At 44.7% G+C, this 12,519-nt stretch overlaps 1 protein-coding gene across 1 annotated transcript in view; it reads right to left on the reverse strand.

Annotated features, from left to right (window-relative positions):
- Window positions 1–7,324: 7,324 nt before the first annotated feature.
- Window positions 7,325–12,519, reverse strand: part of NINL (ninein like) — a 167,862-nt gene continuing 162,667 nt past the window's right edge. The window contains exons 24-25 of the mRNA XM_026489757.4: window positions 11,460–11,573; window positions 7,325–8,215 (exon numbers count right to left, since the gene is read on the reverse strand). Coding sequence (XP_026345542.1) covers window positions 8,024–8,215; window positions 11,460–11,573 — 306 coding nt within the window. The 3' untranslated portion in view covers window positions 7,325–8,023. The remainder of the gene's footprint in view (window positions 8,216–11,459; window positions 11,574–12,519) is intronic.

A 12,519-nucleotide genomic window follows, 5' to 3' on the forward strand; every position in this document is an offset into this window, starting at 1 on the left:
GCTTTGTCAAAGATTGGTTGCCCAAAGAGCTGAGGGTCCATTACTGGGTTCTCTATTCTTCTTTTTTTTTTTAATGATTTTTTATTATATTATGTTAGTCACCATACAGTACATCCCCAGTTTCCGATGTAAGGCTCGATGATTCATTAGTTGTGTATAACACCCAGTGCACCATGCAATACGTGCCCTCCTTACTACTCATCACCGGTCTATCCCATTCCCCCACCCCCCTCCCCTCTGAGGTCCTCAGTTTGTTTCTTATAGTCCATAGTCCCTCATGTTTCATTCCCCCTTCTGACTACCCTCCCTTTCTTTATCCCTTTCTTCCCCTACAGATCATCCTAGTTCTTATGTTCCATAGATGAGAGAAATCATATGATAGTTGTCTTTCTCTGCTTGACTTATTTCACTTAGCATTGTCTCCTCCAGTGCCGTCCATGTTGTAGCAAATGTTGAGAACTTGTTTTCTGATAGCTGAGTAATATTCCATTGTATATATGGACCACAACTTCTTTTTTTTTTTTTTTAAAGATTTTATTTATTTATCCGACAGAGATAGAGACAGCCAGCGAGAGAGGGAACACAAGCAGGGGGAGTGGGAGAGGAAGAAGCAGGCTCATAGCGGAGGAGCCTGATGTGGGGCTCGATCCCATAACGCCGGGAGTACGCCCTGAGCCGAAGGCAGACGCTTAACCTTGCCACCCAGGCGCCCCTGTACAATGCTTTTTCTGCATCAATTGAGAGGATCCTATGGCTCTTGACTCTTCTCTTGTTGATATGATCTATCACACCGATCGATTTGCGAATGTTAAACCACCCTTGCATCCCAGGGATGAATCCCACTTGGTCGTGATGGATAATCCTTTTAATGTACTGTTAGATTCTATCAGCTAGGATCTTGTTGAGAATTTTGGCATCCATATTCGTCAGGGATATCGGTCTGTAATTCTCCTTTTTGATGGGGTCTTTACCTGGTTTGGGGATCAAGGTAATACTGTCCTCATAGAATGAGTTTGGTAGTTTTCCTTCTGTTTCTATTTTTTGAAACAGCTTCAGGAGAATAGGTATTATTTCTTCTTTGAATGTTTGGTAGAATTCCCCGGGGAATCTGTCAGGCCCTGGACTCTTGTTTTTGGGGGGGGTTTTGATCACTGCTTCAATCTCTTTATAATTAATCGGTCTGTTTAAATAATCAATTTCTTCCTGTTTCAGTCTTGGTAGTTTATAGGTTTCCAGGAAGGCATCCATTTCTCCCAGGTTGTTTAATTTATTGGCCTAAAGCTGTTGATAAAAGTTTCTAATGATCCTTCCTATTTCATTGGTGTTGGTCGTGCTCTCTCCCCTTTCATTCATAATTTTATTAATTTGGGTCCTTTCTCTATTCGTTTGAATAAGTCTGGCCAGTGGCTTATCGATCTTATTTATTCTTTCACAGAACCAGCTTCTAGTTTTGTTGATCTGCTCTACTGTGCTCCTGGTTTCTAATTCATTGATCTCTGCTCTAATCTTGATCACTTGCCTTCTCGTGCATGGGTTAGGCCTGTTCTTCTGTTCCGGCTCCAGCTTCTTGAGGTGAGAATATAAAAACTGCATTTTAGATTTTTCTATTCTTTTGAGTGAGGCTTGGATGGCTATGTATTTCCCCCTTAGGACCTCCACTGCAGTGTCCCATAGGTTTTAGACCAATGTGTTTTCATTTTCGTTGGTCTCCAAAAATTGCTTCATCTCCTTCTTAATTCCCTGGTTTACCCAATCATTCTTGAGCAGGATGGTTCTTAGTTTCCAAGTGTTTGAGTTTCTTCCAGATTTTTCCTTGTGATTGAGTTCCAGTTTCAAAACGTTGTGGTCTGAGAATATGCAGGGAATAATCTCAGTCTTTTGGTATCAGTTGAGACCTGTTTTGTGACCCAGTATATGGTCTATTCTGGAGAATGTTCCCCGTTCTTTCAAAAAGAATGAGTATTCTGTTGTTCTGGGGTGTAGTGTTCTGTATATTTCTATGAGGTCCATCTGGTCCAGTGTGTCATTCAAAGCTCGTTTCTTTGTTGATTTTCTGCTTAGGCGATCTGTCTATTGCTGAGAGCGGAGTGTTGAGGTCCCCTACCATTAACGTATTATTATCTATATGTCTCTTTATTCTGGTTAGGAGTTGGTTTGTGTATCTACCTGCTCCCCTGTTGGGAGCATAGATATTTATAATTGTCATATGCACTTGTTGGATACATCCTTTAAGAAGAATATAGTGTCCTTCTGTATCTCTTACTACCGTCTTTAGTTTAACATCTAATCTGTCTGATATGAGAATTGCTACCCCAGCTTTCCTTTTGAGGTCCATTGGCATGAAAAATGGTTTTCCATCCCTTCACTTTCAGTCTGGTTGTATCTTTGGGTTCAAAATTAGTCTCTTGTAGACAGCAAATGGATGGGTCATGTCTTTTTATCCAATCTGCAACCCTGTGATGTTTTATGGGAGCATTTAGGCCATTCACAGTGAGAGTGATTCTTAGAGATATGATTTTAATGATGTCATGTTGCCTGTGTAGTCTTTGTTTCTATAGATTGTAAATTTCTGTTCCGTATCACTCTTGGGTCCTTTTTACTTTTATAGAACCCCCCCCCCCCCCCCGCTTAATATCTCACGTAGGGCTCCTTTGGTGGTCACGTATTCCTTCAGTTTCTGCCGATCCTGGAAGGTCTGTTTCCCTCCATCAATTCTGAGTGACAGCCTTGCTGGATAAAGGATCCTTGGCTGCATGTTCTTCTCAGATAGAGCTTTGAAAATACCCTGCCAACCCTTCCTGGCCTGCCAGGTCTCTGTAGACAGGCCTGACGTAATTCTGATATTTTTCCCTCTGTACGTAAGGATTTTCTTCCCCCTGGACACTTTCAAGACTGTATCCTTGGATCGAAGATTTGCAAAATGCAATATGACGTGACAGTGGTGTAGGTCTGATCTCGTTGACCTTGGGAGGGGTCCTCTCTGCCTCTTGGACACGAATGCTTGTTTCCTTTGCCAGATAAGGGAAGTCTCAGCTACAATTTGTTCAAATATCTCTTCTAGACCTCTGTTTTTCTCCACCCCCTCAGGGGTGCCGATGATTCTGACATTGGAGCGTTTCATTGAATCAGTAATCGCCTGTAATCTGCATTCTTGAGATTCGATTTTTTTGAGCCATGTTTCTTTTTCAACTTTCCCTTCTATCATCCCATCCTCCAACTCACTAATTCGTTCTTCTGCCTCATTTACCCTGGCCATCAGAGCGTCTAGTTTAGACTGCATTTGGTTCAAAGCATTTTAAATTTCTGCCAGATTTGCTCTCATATCCGCCCTTAGAGATTCTATATTCTCATCAGTATTTTCTTCAAGCCTACACATCATCTTGACCATTGTTACTCTGAACTCTATTTCTGACTATTTGGTTATTTCCATATCCATAGTTCTGTGGCAGAGGCCACAGACTCATTATCTTTTCTTTGTTGGGCAGGATTTCTCCTCCTTGTCATTCTGATGAGGAGAGGCTGCAGGGATGCCCAGAGCCCAAATTATCGATCATTACCCAAGTGGTGTGCATTTGTTTTATAGGGACCTTAGGGATGTGGGCTTCTTGATTTTTCAGCCTTCCCTCTGGGGGAGGGCCTGCCGTGCTGATACTCAGGCAACCCTGTTTGGGTAGAGCTGCCCCGTCCCCTGCGAGGGGGGATGGGGATCGGCACAATATGAACCAGTATTTCCGGGCTTTTGTTCTCTGGCAGCTTTTCCTGGCGGTTTTCTGTGATTCTTCTGAGAGAGTAGCAGTGGCCATTTCCTAGCCTGTCTCAGAACGGAGAGATCGCAGTCCGCACTCCACGGAGCTCTCTTGGCCATTTTAACTCCGTTTCTGTCGGTGCTGCTAAAAACCCTACTGCATCCCAGGTTGTGCACCCCAAAACCGGTTCCAGGGCCGGCATGTCTCTGTCCTTTGTGCTTGTACCAGCGGCAGCCACCCCTGGTTCCCACGTGCGTTCCCAAACTCCCTGTTTCAGTCTAGTTTGAGTGTGTACTCCGGAGCTCCAGTTTTCAGTGTGGTTGCACGCAGGTTCCCTGGCTCATGGTCTCAGTCTGCTTTCTCGCGGGTGCCTGTCCACGAGTCCAATCAGCTCCCCAGTGCAGGTGGGAGCTGCTTCCTGGCGCTCAAGTGCAGTGGCTCCCTCCCCCTTCCGTTTATCGTCCCATATCTGTGTGCGGATTCACGGCTCCCCGCTTCGTACCTCAATACTCAGCTGGAGATGTTCGTTTGTAGAGATCCAGATGTATCTTCCTTCGTCTCAGGCTGACTTTGTGGGTGTTCAGGATGGTGTGGTAGGTATGTATCCAGCTCGATTCAGGGGACCAGCTGAAAAGGGGACCCCTACTCCTCCGCCATTTTTTCTCCCCACCGGAAACCTCTTTCTACTCCACAGATTTTGGATTTTGTCATATCCCCTTTATGCATCTATTGAGATTATTTTTTTTTGTCTTTTAATTTGTTAATATGATGAATTTCAGTGGCTGATTGATTTTCCAATATTAATCCAACTGTGCATTCCTAGGTAAACCCCAATTGGTCACGATGCACTAATACTTTTTTGTTGGATTTGATTTGCTAAAATTTGTTGAGAATTTTTATATCTGTGTTCATAAGGGATATTGGTTTGTAGTGTTCTTGTCATGTTGAAAGACCACATAACCCTGTCATAGAATGAGTTTGGGAAATACTAGCTCTTTAATTTTTTGGAAGAGTTTGTATAGACTTCGTATTAGTTCTTTCTTAAATCTTCAGTAGAATTCATGTTTAAAACATCTGGGCCTGGAGTTTCTTTGTGGGAGGGTTCAATTTCTTCTGTAGATAATAGAGCTATTTATTCCTCCAGGATGAGTTTTGGTATTTTTTGTCCTCTGCATTTTGTCTATGTTGTTGAAGTTACTGGCATAATGTTGTTCATAATATTGCCTTATGCTTTTTGTAGATTCTTCAGTGATGTCACCTCTCTGATTCCTTATATTCATACATTTTTTTTCTCCTTTATCCTGATCATTCTGGCTAGAGGTTTATCAACTTTACCAGTGTTATCAAGGAACCAACCTTTAGTTTCATTGGCCTTTTTTTTTTTTTTTTTTGCCCTGTTTTCTGTTGCAGGAGTCAACAAACTTTTCCTGTGTTTTAGACTTTGTGGGCCACACAGTTTCTGATGCTGAGCACAAAAGCAGGCATAGACAGTAGAGAAGTGAATGCGTGTGGCTGTGCCAAACTATTTACAAAAACAGACCCCAGGGCTAGGCTTAGCTTCTAGCATGAGGTTTCCTGTTCTTCTATTCCTTGACTTCTACTGTGATCTTCATTTTTTCCTTTCTTCTGCTTACTTTGGGTTTCATTTGCTCTTCTTTTTCTAGTTATTTAAGGTGGAAGCTCAGGTCATTGATTTCAGATCTTTTTTCTAATACAGGAATTTAGTGCTATGAATCTTCCCCAAAGTGATGCTTTAGCTCCACCCCCACAAATTTGGCATATTGTATTTTCATTTTCAATCAATTCAAAATATTTTCCAAATTCTCCTTTGATTTCTTATTTAGTGCATGGGTTATTTAACAGTGTATTATTGTTTTCAAATATTTGGTGATTTCCCAAATAATCATTCTGGTCTTGATTCCTAATTTAATTCCTTTGTGGTCACTTTGTAGGACTTAAATCCTTTTAATTTTTTTGCGACTTTTTCCAAGGCCCAGAATATGGTCTATTTTGGTAAATGTTCCGGTGCACTTCACCTGTTGTTGGGTTCTATAAATGTCAGTTGTTGGATAGTGTTGTTCAGGACTACTAAATCCAATCTCCTTGTTACTCTGGTCCCAGCCAGAAGCCCACAGTGAACGAAGAAGTTGGATTTCATTTGCTAAAATATTGTTGAGAATTTGATGAGTTCCCTTTGATGAGTTTTGACAAACGTATACAAGCATGTAACCTAAACTTTACTGAGACCGTTTTAATAACTAGAACTAGTTCCCATTCATTGCTCTTCTTTTTTCAGTTTTCCCTATTATTCGCTTATCTAGCTCACATGTAAACTTTAGAACTGTGCGACCCTGGGACAAGGAGTCAATTGGGGCAGGGAACACCCACTTGTATTTTTATTAGGGCTATATTACATTAATCAGTTAATTGAGAAGAGCCAACTTTATGTTGCTGAATCTTCCTATTCAAGAACTGATCTTTCCTGAATGGACTAAGAAGTTGTGGTCCATACATACAATGGAATGTTACTCAGCTATCAGAAAGAACGAGTTCTCAACATTTGCTGCAACATGGATGGCACTGGAGGAGATAATGCTAAGTGAAATAAGTCAAGCAGAGAAAGACAATTATCATATGGTTCCCCTCATCTATGGAACATAAGAACTAGGAAGATCGGTAGGAGAAGAAAGGGATAAAGAAAGGGGGGGTAATCAGAAGGGGGAATGAAGCATGAGAGACTATGGACTATGAGAAACAAACTGAGGGCTTCAGAGGGGAGGGGGTGGGGGAATGGGATAGACCGGTGATGGGTATTAAGGAGGGCACGTATTGCATGGTGCACTGGGTGTTATACGCAACTAATGAATCATTGAGCCTTACATCGGAAACTGGGGATGTACTGTATGGTGACTAACATAATATAATAAAAAATCATTAAAAAAAAAAAAAAGAACTGATCTTTCCATCTATTCCAGTCTTTTTTTTGGTAGGCTCCATGCCTAACGTGGGGCTTAAACTCACAAACTCTAGATCAAGAGTCGAATGCCTTACTGAGCCAGCCAGGTGCCCCTATTCCAGTCTTTTGTGTCTTCCCATAGTGCTTTAAGGTTTTTCTTATACAAGCACATATAGTAAATGTACAGACAGAGGGGATGGAGTGCAGCAGCTTCAGGGTAATGGCTGCCTCCAAGAAGGGGAAGAAGGTTGAGAGCAACAGAACAGGGTCTACACGTCTATCTGTACTGTAACAGTAGGATTTTAATACATCTAATTGATGGGCACAGGTTTCTTATGAAACTATTTTTCTATTTGTTTAAAATATTTAAGTGGCACCTGGGTGGCTCAGTTGGTTAGGTGTCGGCCTTCAGCTCAGTTCATGGTCCTGCAGTCCTGGGATTGAGCCCCGAGTCAGGCTCCCTGCTCAGCGGGAGCCTGTTTCTCCCTCTCCCTCTGCTGCTCCCCCTGTTTGTGCTCTCTCACTCTCTCTGTCAAATAAATAAATAAAATCTAAAAAAAAAAAAAAAGTTAAACCTAGAAGTTAAAACAATTTTAATAGGAAAGAGTTTTTGTAAATACAGTGACTCTTCATAGTAGTTTATTCTCATAAACCAAATGACCATAACTTATATATATTTTGGATATAAAACTATAGTGTTTTTTTTTCTTTACATATAATACAATTTCCAGTGTGATGACATTTCATTGAGGAAAAGATTGCATTCAGAATAGATACTATCATCCCTGAGTCCACAGACCTACAGTAAGCACTCCCCAAACATCTTCCTGTGGTGGAGCAGGGTTGACAGCCACAGCGAGTAGTCTTTCTAGAAACTCTGTATAGACCCAGGTTGAGAATGCGAATGATCTAAACCCAAAGCAGTAACAGCGAAAGGGTGAAACTGTCCAGAGCACTTATTTTTCATTTTACTCTCTGCAGCCAATGTCAAAAGTACAACATCGAAATTGATTTCACCATTTCCTTTTAGTCTTTCTTCGCCGAAAGCCTCCATAATGTGTTTCACCCATTGGTAGCAAAACTGGGAATTTTACCTAAAGAAATTACCCAGGACCACTAATAAAAATGTTGTCTTTTCCAGCACGTCTATTTTCTGAGCATCTGGCATAACAGACATTTTTAAACATGTGTGAGGTGAACAAAGAATCAGAACCTCCTATGCCCGGTGCATGGCCAATGAACCCTAGAAAATTATGGCACCACGGTGGCTTAATTTTAAAAGATGTTCTTTCAGAATGAATTCCAGGAAAACAAGCAGCCTTCACACAGAGAGGGAAGCTGAAGCGATCTTACTGATGAGTCTGTTGAGAGCTCTAACTTTTTCTTCCAAGATGCGGTTTTTCTTCTCAGCACCTCGTAGCTTCTCTTCCGTGACCTGAAGTGCCTTCGTCAGGTGAGCATTTTCCACATAGAGCTCCTTGAGCAGCAAATCGGACTTTGTGTTCTTTTCAAACTAGAGAGGAAAGAGAACCATACTTTCCTGTGAATCTCATGCAGAAACGGTGTATCACAGCTTGGCCCTCCCACCCTTCCACGTGTTCAGCCCACAGACTCAGGGCTCTTATGCATCTGAGACAAACACTGGGTGGAATGACAATTTTTGTTACCCTGGAGTGAAAGAGGAAATTGAGAATCTGATGAATTATAAGGTAGAAAAAATTGAAGTCAACTTTGTAAGAGTAGACTTTACCATGAAATGGAAGGTGTAAAAAGACCACCATGACCAACCTCAGAAAGGACGATCCAGCATAATGTAACACATGTCATTCTGGTTCATCTCCATCTGCTCTGCAGACCCACCATGTTACCCAGCACACACCCTGGCACTGTGTCCACCCTCGAAGCCCTGGGTGCATGGGCTGGTCACCATACACCACAGCCACAGCAATGGGGACACAAGGCCACTCACAAAGGCACAGGACGCCTGGCCTTGGGCTTCGAAAGTCAAAACTGCATTCATTCATTCAACAGGTAGGGCCAGTACCTCGCAACGGCCGTGCTCTCAGGAGTACATATTCTGATGGAAGCACACAGACCAGAAACAAATATGTGGGGCGGAGGCATGACAAGTGCTAAAAAAAAACCGTGCGAAACCAAACCCAAGTCTGCCCGCCCCAGTGCAGCAAAGACAATCACTGAGCATGGCGTGCACGGCAAGGAAAGGAGAAAGAGCCTAATGAGAAGGAGGAGACGGAGACGGGCGGGCATGACTCAAATCTGTCTGCCCCAAGAAGAGTCAGAGATGTTTACAGGCAAACAAAAAGGGTCTGGGTGAAAAGTTACAGCTGTACTTAGCAGTCCTATTAAGTCTCCGGTTACTGGTTTCACTGGGAGGGGACAGACAGCTAAAGAGGGAGTTCCTACTTTTGTTGGGGGGAACAGGGAAGGCTTCTCTGTTGACACACGAACAGAAATCTGAATAAGGCAGGGGACGGAATGCTGAGATTGTCCGGGCATGAACATTCCAGGCAAAGGGAGGGGCAGGTGCAAAGGCCTAGAGGCCGGCCAAGCTGGGGGTGGTAGAAGTGGCCAAAGGCCTATGACAGGGGCATGGTGGCGGAAGGCCCACTGAGAGGAAGTGAGAGCTGCCACACTGGGCAGGCACTGAGGGCAGGGGACTAGGTCCTGCAGAGGCCTGGAGGCCCCTACAGGAACTCTGCCTTGTACTCTGAGGGCTGTGGGAGGCCTGGAGGGTAGAGCAGCCAGCACCTCAGTCACACTGGGAAAGCACTGCTGCCAATCCTGCACCGAGAACAGAGCACAGGAGGAAACAAGGACGCTGCAGGGCTCAGAGGATGAAGCTGGGAGTGGTGGCTGGTGGGGCGACAAAAGGCTGAGCTGAGCTGACAGGCTCCCTGGGGACACAGTGGGGGTATCCATCACCACCCCCAAATTTTGGACCTGAGCCAGTGGCATAGGGGAACACAAGGGAGGGCAGGTGAGAGTGTGCAGGCAGTCCTTTGCAGGTATTTCTGTAAACAGGAGCAGAGGCAGGGCCAGTGCTCCCTAAGCTTTGGGTTCAGGGCAGTGAGGGCCCCTGAGAAGGGAGGAACTGTGAACGGCAGCGCACACACACACCGGTGGCTGGTTCACTTGGCCAGAGCACAAGCTAGTTCTGGGGAGGGGTAAGGTGGGTGTAGGGCTGCGGACGGGACCTCACAGGGGCAGGGGTGCAGGAGCCACAGGATTTCACCAGGACTGGGGATTTGCCAGACAAGAGGAAGCAAACAGGGTGCCTGCAAGGGAATGACTGTAAGTGAGCAGTGGGGGTCACTGAGAGTTGGTGACACTTGGCCAGGGACACAGCGAGGGAGTCTATGGATGGCAGGGAGGAAGCTACAGGAAGATGGTCAAGGAGGGGGGTGTGACTCCTCCTGGGACCTTCTACCTCCCAGGGAACAAGAGGTGGCGCAAATGTCTCATCCCTTTGGGCTTATTTCAGGAGCCCTCTAAACATATTTGATTTCTGTAATAAAAATATTTCTACAGATTCTCACACTTAATTTCTTCCAGCTCTGAACAGAACTCTGCTAAGAGTAGTTGGTGTTGGCTAAGCCCTTTCTCTGTGTCTCCTGCCTGTTTCTAGCCTTGCTCCCCTCCCAGCACCCTCTGTGCTGGCTGCTCGGCTGCCAGTTGTTACCACTGGACCTTGCTGGCCGGATTAGACTGTAAGCTGTTATCGAGCACAACAGCTCTGCCCTTGTTTTGGCCTTGCTCCCTACAGCAGCCCCAATTTTTCCATTCTCCCCCAGAGAGATTTATTTAAAAATATATAGATCATATCATGCTCTTGCTTAAAATCTTCTGATGGCTTCCAACTGCAACTAAAACAAAAGCAAACTCCAGATGCTGAGTGAGTCCTGCCTGCCCCTGAGCTACCACAACCTCCCTGGTGGCCTGTGGACACGCTACTCTTGGTCCCATCTAAGGACATTTGCCTGCACTGCACACATGGAGACATGTGGGTTCCTTTTTATGGCTGTCCCATTGACCGGAGGTGCTACACACATTCAGCCCTACACTGCACAGGAGAGTCCCGCCCAATGAGCGCTTATCCCTTCTAAAACGCCAACCTGGCCTCAGCCTGGGGGCACAGCCAGAACTTCCATGGCTGTCATCGGTGTCTGCTCCCACCATGTCTGAAGAGAATGGTCCCCAACCATCCCCACCACTTCCCATCCACCACCATCTCTTCAGAGTGAGCATTTCTCACAACCTGAGGTCGTTTCTCTTGTTATTGTCTGTCTCCACCCCAGAATGTAAGGCCCATGAGGGCCCATCTCAGGGTCTTCCCAGAACAGTGAAGGCCGGGATACATGACAGGTGCTCAGTAAATATCTGCCCAATGACTGAACAAACGAATGAATGAATGTCCTTTCTGAGATTATGTGAACACCTCTCAAATGTACCTAAAAACAATTCCCAAAACAAAATAAACACAATGTACAACTTAGGGTATATATTTAACAAAATCCGTTTTTCTACTGATTGCTTTTAACTGTTCACCTTCCGAAAAAAATCTGTATATTCAGATTCTCAAAGTTTAGATGGAGCCCCAGGTTTGCTGGTTTCAAACGAACATGGGGCTCTCTCCGTGTTCTGTGAGGACAGTCTCACCCTGGAATAGCCACTTGAATCCCCATAGAAGGAAAAAGTTCAGAAAGCACGTGTGGCAATGACAGATGCCCATCACTGACCTGCTCTTTTAGCTCGGCCACTTTTTCTTGTAGGAGCATTTCCACGTTCTTCAGAACCATTCCCACCTCTTCTACCTGCTCTTCCGTGTCTTTAAGCTCTTTTTCATGTTCTTCCTGCCACAAAAGGTCACGGACCAGTAGTTTACATTTCAAAAAGACTCTCGGGCTTACTTACTTCAGAATGGAAGTTAGCTAAAATGTACAAATCTGGGAGTGACTGCAGATAACCTTTCATCTGCACAGAGAAACAGACAAAGAGTGTTCTGCCACAAGCCAAGAGCTGACATCACTCTTCGTAGTTCAGGGAGAATTAATGGACTGCTTTCCAAAGAATTTAATCATACATGACTCCAAACCGTGTTTCCTCAAACGTGTTACTGAGTATTTCTAAAGGACTTTTGATTAAATTTCTTTGTTTTGTCAACGTTCTATCATGTCCGAACTTACCTCCTGCTTAACATTTTTGCACAAGGCTGAAAGATCACTCTTCGATAGAATTTATGCTTCACACACATAGAATCTTACCTTTCAAGTCTTGCTCCAATTTCTTCCTCATGGGGCCCCCACCCCCGAACTCGGGCTCCTACCTCCACACCGTCCCACTCAGTGTTTCCTCATGAACTACCCTGTGACATTTCAGGAGGTTGTTTTCTCAGCCCTTTAAACACTAACACAGGGTGCACAGGCCAGATTACTTGAGCATGTCAGATGTGCCAACTCGAGGATGCCTCGCACTAATGCTCTGAGGTGGGGACCACTGGCATCCAACGTTTACAGACAAGTAAACTGAAGCAAAGAGAGGTTAAGTAGCTGGACAAGCTCACTCAGCTGGGAGGTGGTGGAGCCTGGATCCCAACCTCTGCAGCAACAGTGTCCTGCTCCCCTCTGAAGCAGAAGCTCTGTTTCTAGGTCTCCAGATAACTAGTGCAGTGTCTGGTGCACAGCCAGGGTCCCCAGGTGTCTGCCACTCCTCACTGGCCTCCCATTCCCCCACCCTCCTCCTGCCTCCCTCTCATTCTCCTTAAACATGCCAACTAATACCCACCTCAGGGCCTTGGCA

The sequence above is a fragment of the Ursus arctos genome, unplaced genomic scaffold (genome assembly GCF_023065955.2).
Source record: "Ursus arctos isolate Adak ecotype North America unplaced genomic scaffold, UrsArc2.0 scaffold_16, whole genome shotgun sequence".
NCBI classification, from domain to species: Eukaryota; Metazoa; Chordata; class Mammalia; order Carnivora; family Ursidae; genus Ursus; species Ursus arctos.